Source organism: Pinus tabuliformis, chromosome 1_1 (assembly GCF_031772625.1).
Source record: "Pinus tabuliformis cultivar Carrire ecotype Pingquan chromosome 1_1, CPIR1, whole genome shotgun sequence".
Taxonomy (NCBI): Eukaryota; Viridiplantae; Streptophyta; class Pinopsida; order Pinales; family Pinaceae; genus Pinus; species Pinus tabuliformis.
The window spans coordinates 668,360,439-668,377,371 of NC_142297.1; the positions used below are offsets into that span (position 1 = coordinate 668,360,439).

At 37.4% G+C, this 16,933-nt stretch overlaps 1 protein-coding gene and 1 pseudogene across 1 annotated transcript; one reads left to right on the top strand and one right to left on the bottom strand.

Annotated features, from left to right (window-relative positions):
• LOC149215173 (beta-glucosidase 40-like) overlaps positions 1-16,933 on the top strand; it is a 322,442-nt pseudogene that overhangs the window by 223,831 nt on the left and 81,678 nt on the right.
• Positions 12,430-15,243, bottom strand: LOC149215174 (G2/mitotic-specific cyclin S13-7-like). Its single transcript, XM_089393124.1, has 9 exons — positions 15,116-15,243; positions 14,542-14,827; positions 14,097-14,213; positions 13,914-14,003; positions 13,638-13,799; positions 13,379-13,438; positions 13,186-13,284; positions 12,830-13,008; positions 12,430-12,586 (listed from the first exon to the last, which is right to left on the bottom strand). Exons 1-9 carry the CDS (start codon positions 15,241-15,243, stop codon positions 12,430-12,432), a joined length of 1,278 nt encoding a protein of 425 aa, XP_089249250.1.

The following is a 16,933-nucleotide window of genomic DNA, read 5'->3' on the forward strand; positions in this document are numbered from 1 at the left end:
TTTAGATAATCGTATCTTTCTCGTAGAGAGTGAGTATGATACCACTCAAGTTCTTTTCGTTTCTTCAAATTCCAATGAGCTTGGGGGCAAACCTGTTGTTCCATCAAGATAGGAGGAAAATCCTCACACTCTCGTAACTTAAGGGGGTAATACTCTCGTTTCTACGGCACCCCCTCCAAGTAGTCTAGTCACTTTCTTTGATTGGAATCGAGTAGCAGGATTCCGTCTTCCTTCTTATGTGCCTTTCCAGATCATAGTACATGTTTGTAATATGATTGTACCTGGAACTATTATAGATGATGGTGCATCTGTGAGTATCCTTTCCTCCACTACTTGGAAAGCACTCAATTTGCCACCACTTGTTCCTGTTACCTAGAATCTGTTGGCTTTTAACAAAGGAACCAGTCAACCATTAGGGATCCTTCCTCAGTTTCCTATTACTTTGGGAGGAAAATTTGTTTATCTCAATATGATGGTAGTCCCAGGCCCTTAGAGTAGCAGGATTCTGTCTTCCTTCTTATGTGCCTTTCCAGATAATAGTACAGGTTTGTAATATGATTGTACCTGGCACTATTATAGATGATGGTGCATCTGTGAGTATCCTTTCCTCCACTGCTTGGCAAGCACTCAGTTCGCCACCACTTGTGCCTGTTACCTAGAATCTGTTGGCTTTTAACAGAGGAACAAGTCAACCATTAGGGATCCTTCCTCAATTTCCTATTACTTTGGGAGGAAAAATTGTTTATCTCAAAATGATGGTAGTCCCAGGCCCTTTAGATTACAATTTACTTCTTGGGTGCGACTATGTTTATGAAATGGGAGTTATTGTTTCAACACTCTTTCGAGTGATGTGTTTCGCGCATGAAGGCAAAATTGTCACCATTGATCAGCTTTCATTTTCTGGTCCAAATATGGCTTCCAGTCAACCATCTTCCCTAAGTGGTCCTTTTTCTCCAATGGTATCTTCCCTACCATAGGTCAATTATGTGGCAACCCATTCCATGCCTACATCAACTAACGATCAATTCCGTGATGTTGTACATTATGTACTGGGGGCATTGGAACTAGATCTCTCTAATGGATTCCTTGCTATGGATCCCTTCCAGAGAATTGTTCTCCCATCTAATGAGAACCTCTTCGAATTAATGACCCCTTATGGGTCGTGATCAAGGAATATGAGGATAGTTCTTTTACTGTGTCAACCTCATTAAAAAATGAAACAACTCCCATGAGGATAGTTCCTTGTCTTGTGTCAACCTTGTTAAAAATGAAACCAAGGATAGGAGGATAGTTCTTGGTCTTGTGTCAACCTTGTTAAAAAATGAAACAAAGGGTCAGAGGATAGTTCTTTTACTGTGTTAACCTCATTAAAAAATGAAACAAAGAGATGAGCATAGTTTCTTGTCTTATGTCAAGCTCATTAAAAAATGAAACAAAGAATATGAGCATAGTTCCTTGTCTTGTGTCAAGCTCGTTAAAAAATGAAACAATGAATATGAGGATAGTTCTTTTACTGTGTTAAGCTCGTTAAAAAATGAAACAAGGAATATGAGGATAGTTCTTGGTCTTGTGTCAACCTCGTCAAAAAAAGAAAAAATGAATATGAGGATAGTTCCTGGTCTTGTGTCAACCTTGTTAAAAAAAAGAAACAAGGAATATGAGGATAGTTCCTTGTCTTGTGCCAACCTCATTAAAAAATGAAACAATGAGTATGAGGATATTTCTTTTACTGTGTCAACCTCATTAAAAAATGAAACAGGTCCCAGAGAATAGTTCCTTGTCTTGTGTCAAGCTCTTTAAAAAATGAAACAAGGAATATGAGGATAGTTCTTGTACTGTGTTAACCTCATTTAAAAATGAAACAAGTCCATGAGCATAGTTCCTTGTCTTGTGTCAAGCTCGTTAAAAAATGAAATAAGGAATCTGACATAGTTCCTTGTCCTGTGTCAAGCTCATTAAAAAATGAAACAAGGAATATGAGGATAGTTCTTTGTCTTGTGTCAACTTCGTTAAAAAATGAAACGTGGAATATGAGGATAGTTCTTTGTCTTATGTAAACCTCGTTAAAAAATGAAACAAGGAAGATGAGCATAGCTCCTTGTCTTGTGTCAAGCTCATTAAAAAAGGAAACAAGGAATGTGAGCAGAGTTCCTTGTCCTGTTACAAGCTCATTAAAAAATGAAACAAGGTCCCCTGGAGCAAAGTTCTAATTCGAGTCTTTGATTAGATCTCGTAAAATCTCAGTAGAGTATTTCACTTGATCTCGTATATGAACCTTCATTCCATCCACCTCATAGCCATGAGTAGCCTACTTAGGTGAATGAGATGAAGCTTGAGGGGCATGCACCTAGAATTGAGTCATCATGCTGGGGGCATGAAAACCAATCTTAAGCATAGTTTTTCATTTCAAGCTTGTGTAAACATGAAACTGAATCCAAGCATAGTTTTTTGTTTCAAGCTTGTGTAAACATGAAACTAAATCCAAGCATATTTTCCTATGGTTGAAGCTTGTGTAAAAATGAACCCATCTCCATTTTAACCCTCGTGATTGCTATTCTATCAGCCTCTTCCGTTAGATGATCCTTTGTTTTTCTCCTTCCAATGTGACCACTATCTGCTTGGCCAATCATACGTTTTCAATTGGTTGTTTTACCCTTTTTGAGGAACAGTTGCAAGAGTGATCTTATTAGCTAGCCTCTTCACATAAATCAGCATGTTTTGAGAAGTTCCAACATCACCAGAACTAGTTGTTATCCTAGACACCACTCGTCCCTCAAAACAGAGTCCTCTTTAAGCTCTTTTCACACTCTCGAAAAATGAAAATATTGTCGAGCGATTGTCCTTTTCAGCTTGCTAACGAATTGGAAACAACATCTACTCAGTATAATTTTAACCCTTTTCTAGATTGAGATAGATTATTTACAAAAAAGAAATACGTTCATTGAACATGGTCAATAGGTTCTCTCTTGTATTGTTTTATGCTTTTTCGGACTTGAGAGACAAATCTACAAAAAATAACTTGTGGAGTTTTCCTTTTGTCCCTTTTCAAACTCTATAAACATGAAAAGGACTGAGTTATCATTTTCGTTAGACACGTTAAAACATCAAATAGTGACAAACTTGTCCATCATGACAAGACCGAGTTTCACGTTTTCTAGACTCATTAAAACATCACATAGTGACGAATTCACTTGAAGGGTGGAATTATACAACAAGCATATGTTATCCTCCTCAAGCTTGATAAAAATAAAGAGGTACTGGTCAGCAATGACTGGGGAAAATGGGAAAAGGGGTAAACCACTTTATGGCAGCAGGTCGCTCTTGAACATGACACTTTCACTTCATCATTGTGACTACATGGGTTGGGTTATCTGCTTGACGGTCATCATACCTTGGTCTATCATACCATCCATTACTTTTGTTTTGGGTCAATGTTGCTAATTCATTCAATGTTGCCGACATGTTCAAGAGAAGTCACACAGTTAAAATTCATATTTTGCAATACTCATAAACCTTCATTTTCATGATCGCCATTCCTAAACCTTGTGTCGTCAGTCCAATTCCGTCTCCAAAATCATTACACTCATTTCGTGTAATTGATGTGGGATACATCAAGGCCCTCCTACGATGAGTCACTTCTTGTCTACATCAACACATTATCCAAGAAGTTGACTTAGAAACACCCTTCAAGTACCTTGAGGCTTGCATGCATCAATGGCAAGTTTCTCGCTTCTGGTGATAGGTTGACATCACTGGCCTTCGACCGAAAGACATTGTAGGGTGTTCAACATCAAAACATACATTCACACCATGCAGAATGTACTATAGTACCTTGAGGATCATTATCATTATCGGTGATTTGTCTCGCGTCTGTTAACGGCTTACATCATTGGTTGGTAATCAGACGGTGTATTCCCATGTTCGACTTCAAATCACATATTCGCATGGTTAGACTCATACTTGAGTGAATGATTGAATGAGATAGAAGACCCCGAATCTAGTTTCATCCATCCAGGCTGCGATTTCAGGAAATGTACCAAATCATCCATACAATGGATTTATATTGATGGTCATCCTATCATGGGTCTATATCTGTAGACGACTGTCTATGTACTTGTAATGAAAGTTTATATGCTGAGCATGGGTATTCCTTCCCTCAGCGATTCATAAGAAAAAATCAAAATATCATGATATTATGTATTGTAATCGATGTAGGTCACCAACCACTTCGGAACCTCCTCATCACATCGTAAAGCATATCACTCGACATCATTATTTTCGACTTCATGCTTTAGGGGGAAGTTGTTACAGATCCATTTGGGCACATCATTCCCATCATTCAGATTAGCACCATTAGGGCTCATCAAACCCTAATTTAGTTGCTACAGGCCCTAGAGAAGTCATCACTTTGAATGCCTCCTTCCCTGAGAGTTTCTTGGCCGGAAGCCCTCCAGAATTGCCTCCTTGAGGGACCAACACAGCCTTGGTCAGTGGTAAGTGCGCTTTAGTGCAGGTAGGCCCATGTCAGGGTGCTCTGCAGAGCACTTAGGCCCACTTTAACCTACGCTGCGTGAGTTTGAGCGAAATCATCATAGGGTTATGGGAATATTCTTATCTTCTGGAGCCATCTAGAAGATTCCCACTCTTATTATCTCCTATGAGCTCGAAATTGGATAGGGAATGAGTTAAGTAACCTCCTATCCTCTCATCCGTTCCTCCATGGAAACTAACTCTAAGTTTGGAAGGCCATTAAATACCCTCATTTATGATCCAACCTCCTCCATTTGCCTATAAATTGAGCACTCATCTAAGTGATCAGGGGCTGGACTTTGAGAATTTGTAAGGAGATACTGTTGGTGTTAAGATTGAGATTGTAAGTGAGTAGTGTTATGCTGCTGAAGTGTTGTGCTATTGATGTGATGTTGGTTGGAACCGAAGCTGGAACACTGGCAATGGATCAGACTTCGCGGTTGTAATTCTTCCTTCTACTTAATCAAGTTGTTTATGCATTTTTCCATATGCTTATCTTGATATATGATTTTTATATGTGGGAATGTATCTAATTCCATTTACTTATATTCGATAGATCTCTTTCTTTGATTTGTTATCTGTATTTTGTTTAGCCTTGCAGGTACTTTTTGATTGAGTTAAGTTCGAGAAGGAGCAACGAGAGCCATACAAGGAGGAAAAAGGAAAGAAAAAGAACAAGTAGGTCCTTTGATTCTCTTGCCTTATATATCATCTATAGAAAAAGAATAAGTTATTTAAATATGTTGTTATAGGTGCAGATACCTACCTAGGGAATTAATATTTATATGTAGATGCCAAATTCCTCATAACAGAGAGAGCCTCCAACTTTTTCATATGGAATGCTAGGATGTCCTTCCTACTGGATGAACATGGCTTGAAATCCTATGTGGATAATTTAGTGGTAGTACCCCAGGATGAAAATTAGCTAAAGGAGTACATGAAGGAGATGGAAAAGGTGAAGCGGTTGATTGTGGATGGAATCTGGGACCATATAGTCTCAAATGTGGTAGACAAAGAAATATCTAAGAGATGTGGGATACTCTTGTCGAGTTGTATCATAACACTTCCGAGTAGCGGAATATTTTCCCATAGGAGCGGGTGAGAAGAATCAAGATGATTAAGGGTGGAGGCATAGACTCCATACTCACCAGGATTTAGGAGCTTCGTGATCAACTTGTAGCCCTTGGGGAGGCACCTCAAATAGAAAATATTGTACATTTGGCTCTGAATAATGTATCATAGGAGTGGCAGGTGTTTGTAAAAAGTATCTTAGGCAAAGATACATTTCCTAGATTAGATAGGATGTGGTCAGACTTATAGTAGGAGGAGTTGAGGCAAGCTCTATTAAAGAGCACCATCAGTGGAAGCAGTAGCAAGGGCATAAAGGGTGAGAAGGAAGAGGAGAATGTGGACCTAACATTGAAAGGTAAAGGGGAGAAAATGAAGAAGAAGGACATATCTAAGGTCAAGTGATTCAGGTGTGGTGAGTTTGTGTTGGGACAGGGTCCGCTAGGGTCAATTTTGGGGCAAAAGCCCAAGTTTTCGGGCAAAAATCCCAAGTTTTGTTCTATAAAGTGTAAAGTCTCCACAAGTTGTGGTCGCGGAGTGCGTAGATAGTAAAGTGCCATAAAGGGTTTTACCCTTATTTTATGTAAGTTGTGTCAGCTTTTATAGATCTACCCATGGTCCGCAGACCATGGGATTGTATAGGTAGGAGAGTCTTAGAGAGTCTAAGGAAAGTAAGTAATGATGAAGATGAACGTAATGGGTCAATAGAGGAAAGAGCGAAGAAGTATTAGAGAAAAAGAGAGGATCTGCAGCTGCATGCGCAGAGGCCTAGAGTAGAGTCCATAGCTGATTGCATGGACCCCTACAGCTAAGTGCGCAGGGAAGTCTTGTGTTTGTAAGCAGAACTGAAGTATTAATAAAGAGATTATTCTATAAATTCATGTGTTTGTCTATTTACTTCTATTATTAATGAATGCGCTATTATGTTATGATGAACGATGGGTTTATGAATTAATATTGTATTGATGCACACCTTTACATGATTTATATTGTCATATGAATGCAAGTAATAGTAACTATTTACATGAAGAATATCTTGTTGCATGTTAAAGTTATCGAACACTTAAACCGATCTGGGTAAATATGGGATTAAGAGTAATCACAGAGGCGCATAAGTGGTTGATTCACCTATTTAGGGTCCACGAAAGACAATTGTGAATGTTCGCGGAGGTATAGAAGCTGATCAAGGGAAGTTATATCGATAAGCCCTAAAGGCTTATCGATCTGCGTGAAGGAAGGTTTAGGGCATAAAATGACATTACACTAATCTCTGGGTGCAGAAAATTGGTTCCATCATCCCCCCATATTACTCTGGGTGAGACTTCAGTCCGCGCTCAGTGGATTGATGCCAAAAGGGCCAATAGTGTAGCGATTTGTTTGGAAAACTAACTTTGAACCTCGGTCAGGACCCACTAAGCCAACAATTTGGCCACTACAGTATGTTGTGTCCTCTTAGGAAGAAGGACAAGCTGGAGAAGAAAGACCAGATGGCAGCATCCGCAGAGATAGACAAATTGTCGTATAGGTTGGAGACATATTTCACTATGTTTGCAGTTATACCTCTAGGAGTGAGGTGGGTGGCATGTATCTATAGTCTTAGAGTTGTAGAATTTGGTATGGTCCATTGAGGTGTCCTCCTCATGTATTATTACCTTGCTACAAGGGCCCACAATATTTAGTAGTAGGATGGATAGGTGTCAGCTTTACAGTCATATTCTAGAGTTACAGTTGCAGACCAGTAGCAGTCAGTTGTTGAGGAGCATAGTGTAGTGTTGGCAGTAGTGAAAAGTGGTACAATGTAGAGTTAGTAGCAACGCATATTCTTTAGTAGACATTGCAGTGGTGAGTATCAATCATAACATAGGAGATAGATGCAACAAACATATTTCATTCGGTATTTAGGATGCTTCTCAGTTGCAATGGTTACAATTGCAGCAACAATAATTAAGAGGGACTAGCAACACATATGCAACATCATAGTTGAGCAGTGGTTGGTGGGTAGTGGTAGGCAGTCACAGTGGCCATACATTAGCAGTGTGACAGATGGTGATATAGAGACAGGGTGTTGTAGTAATGGTGCAGCACTAGAACACCTTCCTTGCTAAGGAGTGTTAGTTTTTTGTAGCATCAGAGGTGTTATAGTATCAAAAATTTGTGGAGATGTTAAAACATAGGATTTCTCCATAGCCCAGAAATCATTTCTAAAAATTTCACATAGAAGTGTCTCAATTAGATTATTAGCCTATTTTTAGTTATTTCCTAAGTCTAAACTTTGGAAAAGTGGTTAATTAATAAGTACTAATTGAGATAAGGTCTGAATTATCTAAAATCTCACATGGATCGACCTAGATATGATATTATCCCTTGATTAGGTTTTAATATTGGACATTGGAGGTCCAATAGAAGATTACAATAAGAATTCGATGGGTGGATGGAGAAACACACTTGAGATCAATTTCCTTAAAGAGTTCGATTTTCCAGAGAGCAGTAGAAGTTGTCAGAAGAGTTTGATCTAGAGAAGGGAGCAGAGACAGAGAGGGGCAGGGATAGTGAGGTCAGGATTTTCTCCATGAGGAAGCGCAGAGGCAGTGCAGAAGCCCCAAAGGGTAGTTTGATACTTTACAAATTTATTACAAATTACAAATTTATACAAATTATTACAAATTTATACTTTAAATTTGTTTAGTAATGTATTATATGAGCAAAATTGTTGTCACAACGACAACGACCCTCCAAATTTTTTTGCGTTATTCAATTTTGGAACCTACATATGTTTTCATGAGTTGTCGTTTCAAGCTACCTTGTTTCTTGTCATTTGTTCATGTTTCCTAAGTATTGACCATCCTTTCAACATCTCTAAGTGTTGCTTTTCCTCCTAGGTCAAAGATTCCTAAGTGTCACTTTCTTATATTTAGAAGTGTCATGTCACCTTTCTAAAGATAAGAAAAACACTAGATTTTCTTCGACTTAGTGTTAACTTTCTTCACTCAACCTTTCCTCGGGCCACAAACCTTTCCTTATATTTCTCAATACTTCCATCAACTCCATGCTTGATCTTGAATGACCATTTTGAAGTCACCATAGATTTCCCCTTTGGTCTCAGCACAACATCCCATACGTCATTCTTCATAATTGATTCGTACTTTTTGGTCTCGACACAATATAAGGGAAGTGGAGGAAGTAGAATACAAATAAAAAAAATACATGGCTAAACATCCACCAATGGTAATGGATTCACATCCATAGGAACAAACATCCCTTTAAGGCACAAGAACAATATCAAAACTCCTTTCTTAAGGTTGTAGGAATGATGTGGATGCAAAAGTTTACCAATTCCTCTTTACATGTGGCATACCATTCAATGTTATTCGCTTACATTATTGGAATGAAATGGTTACTTCCATCAATGATGCCCATAAAGGATACAAAATCCCTAGGTATGAAAAAGATAGAACCATGGGACTTGATTGGGAAAAAGCCAAAATAAAAAATGCTTTTGGGTAAATTCACAAATGCTTCAAATGAATATGGGGTATCCATTATATCTGATTGTTGGAAAAATGTAAAAGGAAAGCCATTGATAAGTGTCCATGGTGTGTCTTCTACTGGTGCAACCTTTTTTTCATCACATGACTGCTCAAATAAGTTCAAGACCGACATCAACATTACAAAACTATTAATTCTAAAAATTGAAACTATTGGGCCATACAATGTCATCAAAAGTCATTATTGATAATGTTTCTAATCTTAAGGTAGTGGGAGTAATAATTGAGGATATATATCCAAACATATTTTGATGCATGACATTATTAAGATAAATGAACTTGAATACAAATGGATTGGTTCATTGTACAAGACAGGCAAGTACATGATAATATTTATTACCAATCATTGTAATTCCCATCTCATTTTTCACAGTCACTCAAGGTTGGAGCTTTTGAAGATTGAAAATACTATATTTGCTAGCTATTAACTTACCTTTAAGTGCCTTTTCAAGGTAAGAGAGGCATTGGCTAGCATGGTATCAAGTGAACCATGGAAGGTATTAAAGGATAGGGCTGCAACTGCATCTCACAGGGAATATTTTTAAGAGGTGGGAGACATTGTTCTTGATGGTTAATTTTGGGCAAGTGTGGAGTATGTTTTGCAGTTCACCAAGCCCATTTAGAACATGATTTGTTTTGTAGATACATATATGTCGTGATTAAGGAGGTGTATGAGAAGATGGATAACATGCTAGGGAAAATCAAAGATATTGTTTAGCCAAAAGATGCCACCTTGTATGATCATATTCAAAAACATAAGGTCAAAAGGTGGCATATGTTCTTACACCAAAATACTACTCTTCATCTTGGTTCACCAAACCTACAGCTAGGGGTGGGATAAGGAGAAATCTTCATACAAATCCAAAGGTACAAAATGGGTACACGCTAGTATTAGATAAGATGGTCCCTAACAGGGAGGAATGTGCTAGAATGTGTGAAAAATTAGGAAAATACTTCAGTCAAATTGGAATTTTTGGTACGTTGCACGTAATCGATTATACAGATAGATTGAATCTTGTTGAATGGTGGAACATGTATGGCTCTTGGGGACCTTTCGCGAAATTGGTAATTAAAATTTTTTCATAGGTAGCTAATACTTCTTATACAGATAGGTGTTGGAGCACCTATAAATTTTTCCAAAATGTCAAAAGAAACCACCTCAATGAAAATGAGAAAAACTCTTGGTTTATGTACACAAAAACTTGTGGTCATTAACACATTTTTGTGAGCGAGCTCGGTTTGATAGAGCATATATCACTTGGGACAAAAAACTGAAGGAGGATAATTTGGAGATGGAGCCTTACATTTGGAATAGATGGAAGTAGAACTTTTGGATGATGAGGATGAAAATCATCAAGTAGCAGCAATAGCATCAACAACAATGCCACACCCATCCACTAGTAGGGCTCAAGTTGCACTAGCTTTCTTGCCACCTCCATCTGCAACATTACATGGAATTCATGTTCTCTGGTTCTGGATGTGGTTAGACTATGTGGGAGGAGACTCCAATTATTCCTAGATCACGAGAAAAGAAATTAGAAGTTTCTCGTGGAATGAAGAAATATAAGTAGGAAATTATAACAATAATCCCAAATAATTGGAAAAATGGCTCCTCGCCCCGCCAAGAAGGCCGCCACAACAAACCCTACTCCAAAGAAGGAGAAAGCTGGAGGTGCTAAGGAGAAGCAGACAATGCCAAAGGACGATTCGGTGTCAACTGTTACTGTTGAAGTTGAAGAGCCGAAGGAGTCACCGGTCAAACCTAATGGAACAGAGGTGGCACCTGATGCTGACATAGAGGAGGGAACCAAGATGGGTCGCGTCATTCATGCACAGGGAAAGGGAGCAGGTTCTTTGTTCAAATCCCACACCCATTGCATGAATAGACCTGCACGTTTCAGATGCCTCGACTATGGCGAGCGCATTGGCTTCATTAGGGGAAATGGCATCACTACTACATGTAGGGGGGTTTTAAGACAATATTTGAGTCAATTGTCTTAACTTAAGACAAAAAGAAACTTGTGTATTGTCTTAAATATTGTCTCTAAGGGGGTGTCTCAAAATATAATGTCTCAAAAATTTGTCTCTATAAAGACAATATAGAACACATATTATTATTGTCTCTATAAAGACAATTTCATTTGTCGCTCTAGAGACAATTTCATTTGTCTCTCTAGAGACAACTTCATTTGTGTCTCTTTAGACACAATTACATTTTTGTCTTTTTAGAGACAATTCCATAATTCAAACTATTGTCTCTCTAGAGACAATATAAAAAATCATTTAAAAAAAAATGTCCATAATTCAAACTATTGTCTCTCTAGAGACAATATAAAAAATTATTTAAAAAAAATAAATGTCCATAATTCAAACTATTGTCTCTCTAGAGACAATATAAAAAATTATTTAAAAATAAATAAATGTCCATAATTCAAAGTATTGTCTCTCTAGAGACAATATAAAAAATTATTTAAAAAATAAATAAATGTCCATAATTCAAACTATTGTCTCTCTAGAGACAATATAAAAAATTATTTAAAAAAAAATAAATGTCCATAATTCAAAGTATTGTCTCTCTAGAGACAGTATAAAAAATTATTTTAAAAAAAATAAATGTCCATAATTCAAACTATTGTCTCTCTAGAGACAATATAAAAATTATTTAAAAAAAATAAATAAAATCATTTTGAATGTCTGCTGGTCATGCCTTCCATTATGTCTATCGATCCAAATAATTTTCTTAGCCTGAATAGAAGATTCTTCAACCACGCTTCTGTATTCTGCTCTATAACCACGAGGCCTCTTGTTTTGGCCCCATTGTAGGATAATATCTCCTCGTTCTGCAACGCAATGCCTTGAGGGCTGCTTTTCTTGGCTAGTCTTTCTATCTTCACTCTTCTCACAGAATGGTTCTGGAATGGAGTTTACGTATTCAAGAGCTTTCTAGTGGTTCCCGTTGCTGCTTGTCGATGGCCCTCCTTTTGTCCTTACTATCTTTCCTTCCAAAAGGGTACTGGGATGGATCCCATTTAAAATCCTTCCATTCTCGAGGTTTTCTTCCTTCTTGCATAGTTTCACATGTGTCTTTTTTGCATTACTCATCGGCATAGAATCCACGCTAGCCCCTTGATATCTGCACAGAGGAATCACAGGCGTAACATAAATTTTTGGCCACAGATTTAGTTTGCAGGTTGAACAGGACAAAATATACGCAACATAGCTTCATTTTAGAACATATAGGCCACCTTCAATTAGACTCCAAGAGTAAATCTGGTGCACATATTCATCAGTTGTTGGAACTGCAATTGTCTTCAGCAGATAACTTGGCAGGGCTTAAAAAAGTAACATAGCAAAAAAATGGATCTGAATACTTCTTATGAACAACTCTTAGCTTATTTCCTCTTGCATTTAGGTGAAAATCAACCATGAAATACGCACATTCCCTGGAACAATGCACACCTCCAGACGCTTAGTATGCGCGTTAGTATTAGATAAAGATTCAATTCAGACAGGGTGTTAGTAGCTGAGTTCCAACATATAGTTGATCAAGACACAATGTTCTGGTCGTAGCTGATCAACAATGCCTGCCTGTAATTGATGAAGAAATCTAAAATGTCCAAGAGTAGGATTTCTTTAGAAGGGTAAAATCACTAAAAGCATGATGCTTTAAAAATTTTAAGGCTTACTTCAGGTCTGCTTCAGAGTAGCCTGTATGAAGGGTAAGTGTTTTGTTCCAACATGGATCCTTCCTCAAAGTGCATCGAGCAGTGTAGACAGCAGTAGCAGCAAGCATTGATGGATTGTACTTGCTCATTATGTATTGAAGCAAACACAGTTCAACCAAGAAGAATGCCAGATTTTCCATCTGAATAATAGATAGTACGACTTGTCAGTACAGCAGGGTATTATTAGGAATACAATGAAGAAATGTAATTTAAAACATGAATGCTATATTTTATGAGGCATTTTCAAAAGTAGATTTGATCAATGCCACACAGGCTGCTTTCAACAATATAAAAAGTGGTGTCATTCAAAACTTTACCACTTTGTTGGAATCAGCTGCCTTTAGAAACCTGAGGAGGAATACATATGGAGTTGGAACTGTAAGCTTGAAGTTCAGTTGCTTTAATATCGTAGACTCCTGTGAAGATTTATTATCAATTGATCAGTCAATCTGAATGTTTGGAGACTATGTTGCAATCAATGACAAAGAATTATCAGTTAGATCTAATTACCATGGCCACTATCTGTTCTGACGTGCATTCATTTGGGAAGATGCGGATGAATTCATTGACCTGTAGCCAAGTATAAACCAGTTCTTATCAATATTGTGTTACCTATTATAATATAATTTGTGTGCTGATTCCAGCATAAAGCGTAATCGTCTATAGGAATAGATATTGCTGGTGTATGTACTTTTATACAGCCAACAAAGTGTTCTTTTAATTAGATATATACACATCCTTTCTTACAGATGTCAGCAAGTCATCCTACCTGTGGAGGACAGACTTCTTCATATTTGCTAGCTATAAACATTGCAGCGATAGCAAGTAATGGCAAATTCTTCCTTGCAATACTCTGAATAGAAAGGTATCTGTCAATGATGTTCACAGTGAGATACAACGTCTCTGGCATTAATTCCAATTCCAGATGCACCTGAAAATTTTAAGATTTTGATGTCAGGCCTAAGAGATAGACCATATAAATCTCTTTTAGATCTAAGTTTGACAGCAAATGGAAGTTGGAACTAGCATAGGAACAAAGTTGTACCTCCACCAACCAATCAATCACGACTGCCCTCATCTTTGCGTTGATTTTAACCTGGTTTCTCATATAATCTGGAGGTACGCAACTCACGTCCTGGGCATACATGAATGCCAAATTTTAGTTAAGGAAAATAAAACTTTACCTTCACCCTAACAAGAAACTGCAATCATTGACAGAGAAACATACCTCAATTGTCCTGTAGAATTTGTATATATCTTCAACGTATTCAACAACTGCCAATTGGTTTTCAATGTTTCCATCATCAATGCTAGGAAGCACCTGATGGGAATCCCTGAATGCATCCTGAAATACATTCATCAAGATTATTAATCATTTTCAGCTGACTTACATCATAAATAAACATAATGCTAACTTGAGGCTATCAAGATAACTAATCATTTTCATCCAACTTACAACATGACTAAACACGAAGCTATCTTAAGGTTATAAAACTTGCTAGTAATTTGGAGTGGACATGGATACTCTTTGGTTTGTGTATATTTGTTGAACAAGAACAAGAAAAGTATAAGAGAGTGACACAGACCTCACTTTGAGATGTTAGCATTGCAGTCTTTGGTTTGTGTATATTTGTTGAACAAGAACAAGAAAAGTATAAGAGAGTGACACAGACCTCACTTTGAGATGTTAGCATTGCAGTCAATGATGGTGCAGTGTGTTTCCTGGCTTTCAGTTGGATAGGTCTTTCTAATCCCCCTTCTTGTGCACTTGAGTCGATGTTATCACTAATACAAATGACAGCGTCATTGCTGGTGGTGCAACTGTCATCATTGGGTAAGTTGGCAAGGCATAAAAAAGCAACATAGCCATGACATGGATCTGAATACTTCTCATGAACATATCTCAGCTCATTTCTTCCTGCACTTAAGTGGAAGTCAACCACGAAGTTTGCACATTCCCTGGAACAAGTAAATTAAATGTTATTCCTTAACAACGTATAGGGTTAACTAAATGTGCACACACCCCAGACAGTTTGATGTGCACGTTTGTCAATCTTTCCCATATGTAGAATTAGATACAATTTCAGACAGGTTGCCAGTAAATTAGTGCTGTAGCAGGTCCACTAGGTTTTGGATATATAATCTATAAGCGTAATTCATGGAAATTCCTAAGATATGTAGGAGTAAGTATCCTTTGGAAGGTTAAACTCATTAAAAGCAAGGTGCCTTGAGAACTAGGAGACTTACTTGAGATCTTCTTTTGAGTAGCCTGTGTGAAGAGCAAGTGTTTTACTCCAACATGGATCCTTCTTCAAAGTGCATTGAGCAGTGTAGATAGCAGCAACATCAAGGATTGATGGACTGTATTTGATCATTTTTTAATGAAGCAAACACAGCTCAACCAAGTAAAATGCTAGATTTTCTATCTGAACCATGCGATAATACATTTTAATTTTTAACAGTAAAGGAGAGGATTATTAGGAAATAAAATGAAGAAAAGACATTTAAACTAAAATCTCAATTTTCCAGAAGCATTTTGAAAGTCGATTTGATCAATACATCAGAAGATTATTCTGACAATACAAAAGAAACAATGGAGTTCATCACTTTACCACTCTGTCAGGACCAGCTGCCTTAAGAAACCTGACAAGGAATACATATGGAGTGGGAACAGTGAGATTGAATTCCAATCGATTTAATATTGTATGCTCCTGCTAAGTATCATTATCAATGTATCACTCACACTGAATCTTTAAAATCTATTGTAATTAAATGAAACAGAAAGATATCAGCTAGAGATAATTACCATGGCTACTATCATTTTGGATGTGTATTGGTATCCTGAGATGCAACTCAATTCATTGACTTGTAACCAAATATGAATTGATTCTTCTTATGTCAATATTCAACAGCCAACCAGGTATTCTATTAGTTAGATATATGAAAAATGTTTCCTTACAGTCATGCTTATGGATGTCAGTAAGTCATCCTACCTGAGGAGTGCAGGTATCTTGAAATTTGCAAGCTATAAACATCGCAGCGATACCCACTAATTGTAATTCCCACTTCCTAGCAATATAAATAGAAAGGTATCTATCCATAATGTTTACAGTGAGATACAATGTTCCTGGCATTAGTTCACATTTGTGATGCACTGCAAAATTTAATATTTTGAGGTAAAGCCTAAGAAATTGCCCACATAAAGTTCTTCTAGATCCAACATTGGCAGCAAACGAATTTAGGATAGGAACTAATTTGTACCTGTATCAACAAATCAATCAGGGTTGCTCTCATTGTATCATTGATTTCATCCTGCCTTTTCATATAATCTAGAGGTACACGGCTCATGTTCTGGACATACGGGACTGCCAATGTTTACTAAATGAAAATTAAAAATTTACCTTCACATTCACACAAATCTCCAATCATTGATAAAGAAACATACCTCAATCTTCTGATAGGACTTGTATATGTCTCCAACATAGTCCGCAACTGCCAATTGGTTTCCGAGGTCTCCATCATCAATGCTAGGGAGAACCTCTTGAATGTCCTGAAATACCCCCATCAAAATTATTAATCATGTTTATCCAAACTACATAATAGATAAACAGAAATCAATCTTACAACTATAAAACCTCTTAGTAATTGGGCGTGGATGTTGGTACCTTTGGCTGATATATATTTGGATTTGAGCCAGTACATAAAACAAGAAAAGTATCAAAAAACTAATAAACTTAATCAATAAGACAGACCTCACTTCGAGCTGTTAGCACCGTAGTCTGTGACTGTGCTATGCTTTTCATTGCTTTGAGTTGGCTAGATGTTTGTAATCCCCCATCTTGTGCACTTGAGTCTACGCTATCACCAATAGAAACTACATTATCCTTCTTTCTAGCAGTGTCATTCTCAGCCTTCCTTCTGACAATCCGCCTCTGTTTGTTTCCCCGGACTGCCTTTGCCTCTGCTTTGTCTCCTGCCTTAACAACAATATCATCTGCTTGGAATTGCTGGAATCAAAATGGGGAAATTAAAGAGTGAGATTCCATGCTTGGCCTCACAGAAAAT

What these genes read in the sequence shown, in the direction of transcription:
- LOC149215174 (XM_089393124.1), bottom strand. Translation starts at nt 15,243, where the DNA reads ATGATCAAATACAGTCCATCAATCCTTGATGTTGCTGCTATCTACACT. An exon ending in TACTCAAAAGAAGATCTCAA is followed by an intron (nt 14,828 to 15,115) that starts GTAAGTCTCCTA and finishes TACTTGTTCCAG; the next exon opens with GGAATGTGCAAACTTCGTGG. An exon ending in CAGCTGATTCCAACAAAGTG is followed by an intron (nt 13,009 to 13,185) that starts GTAAAGTTTTGA and finishes TCTATTATTCAG; the next exon opens with ATGGAAAATCTGGCATTCTT.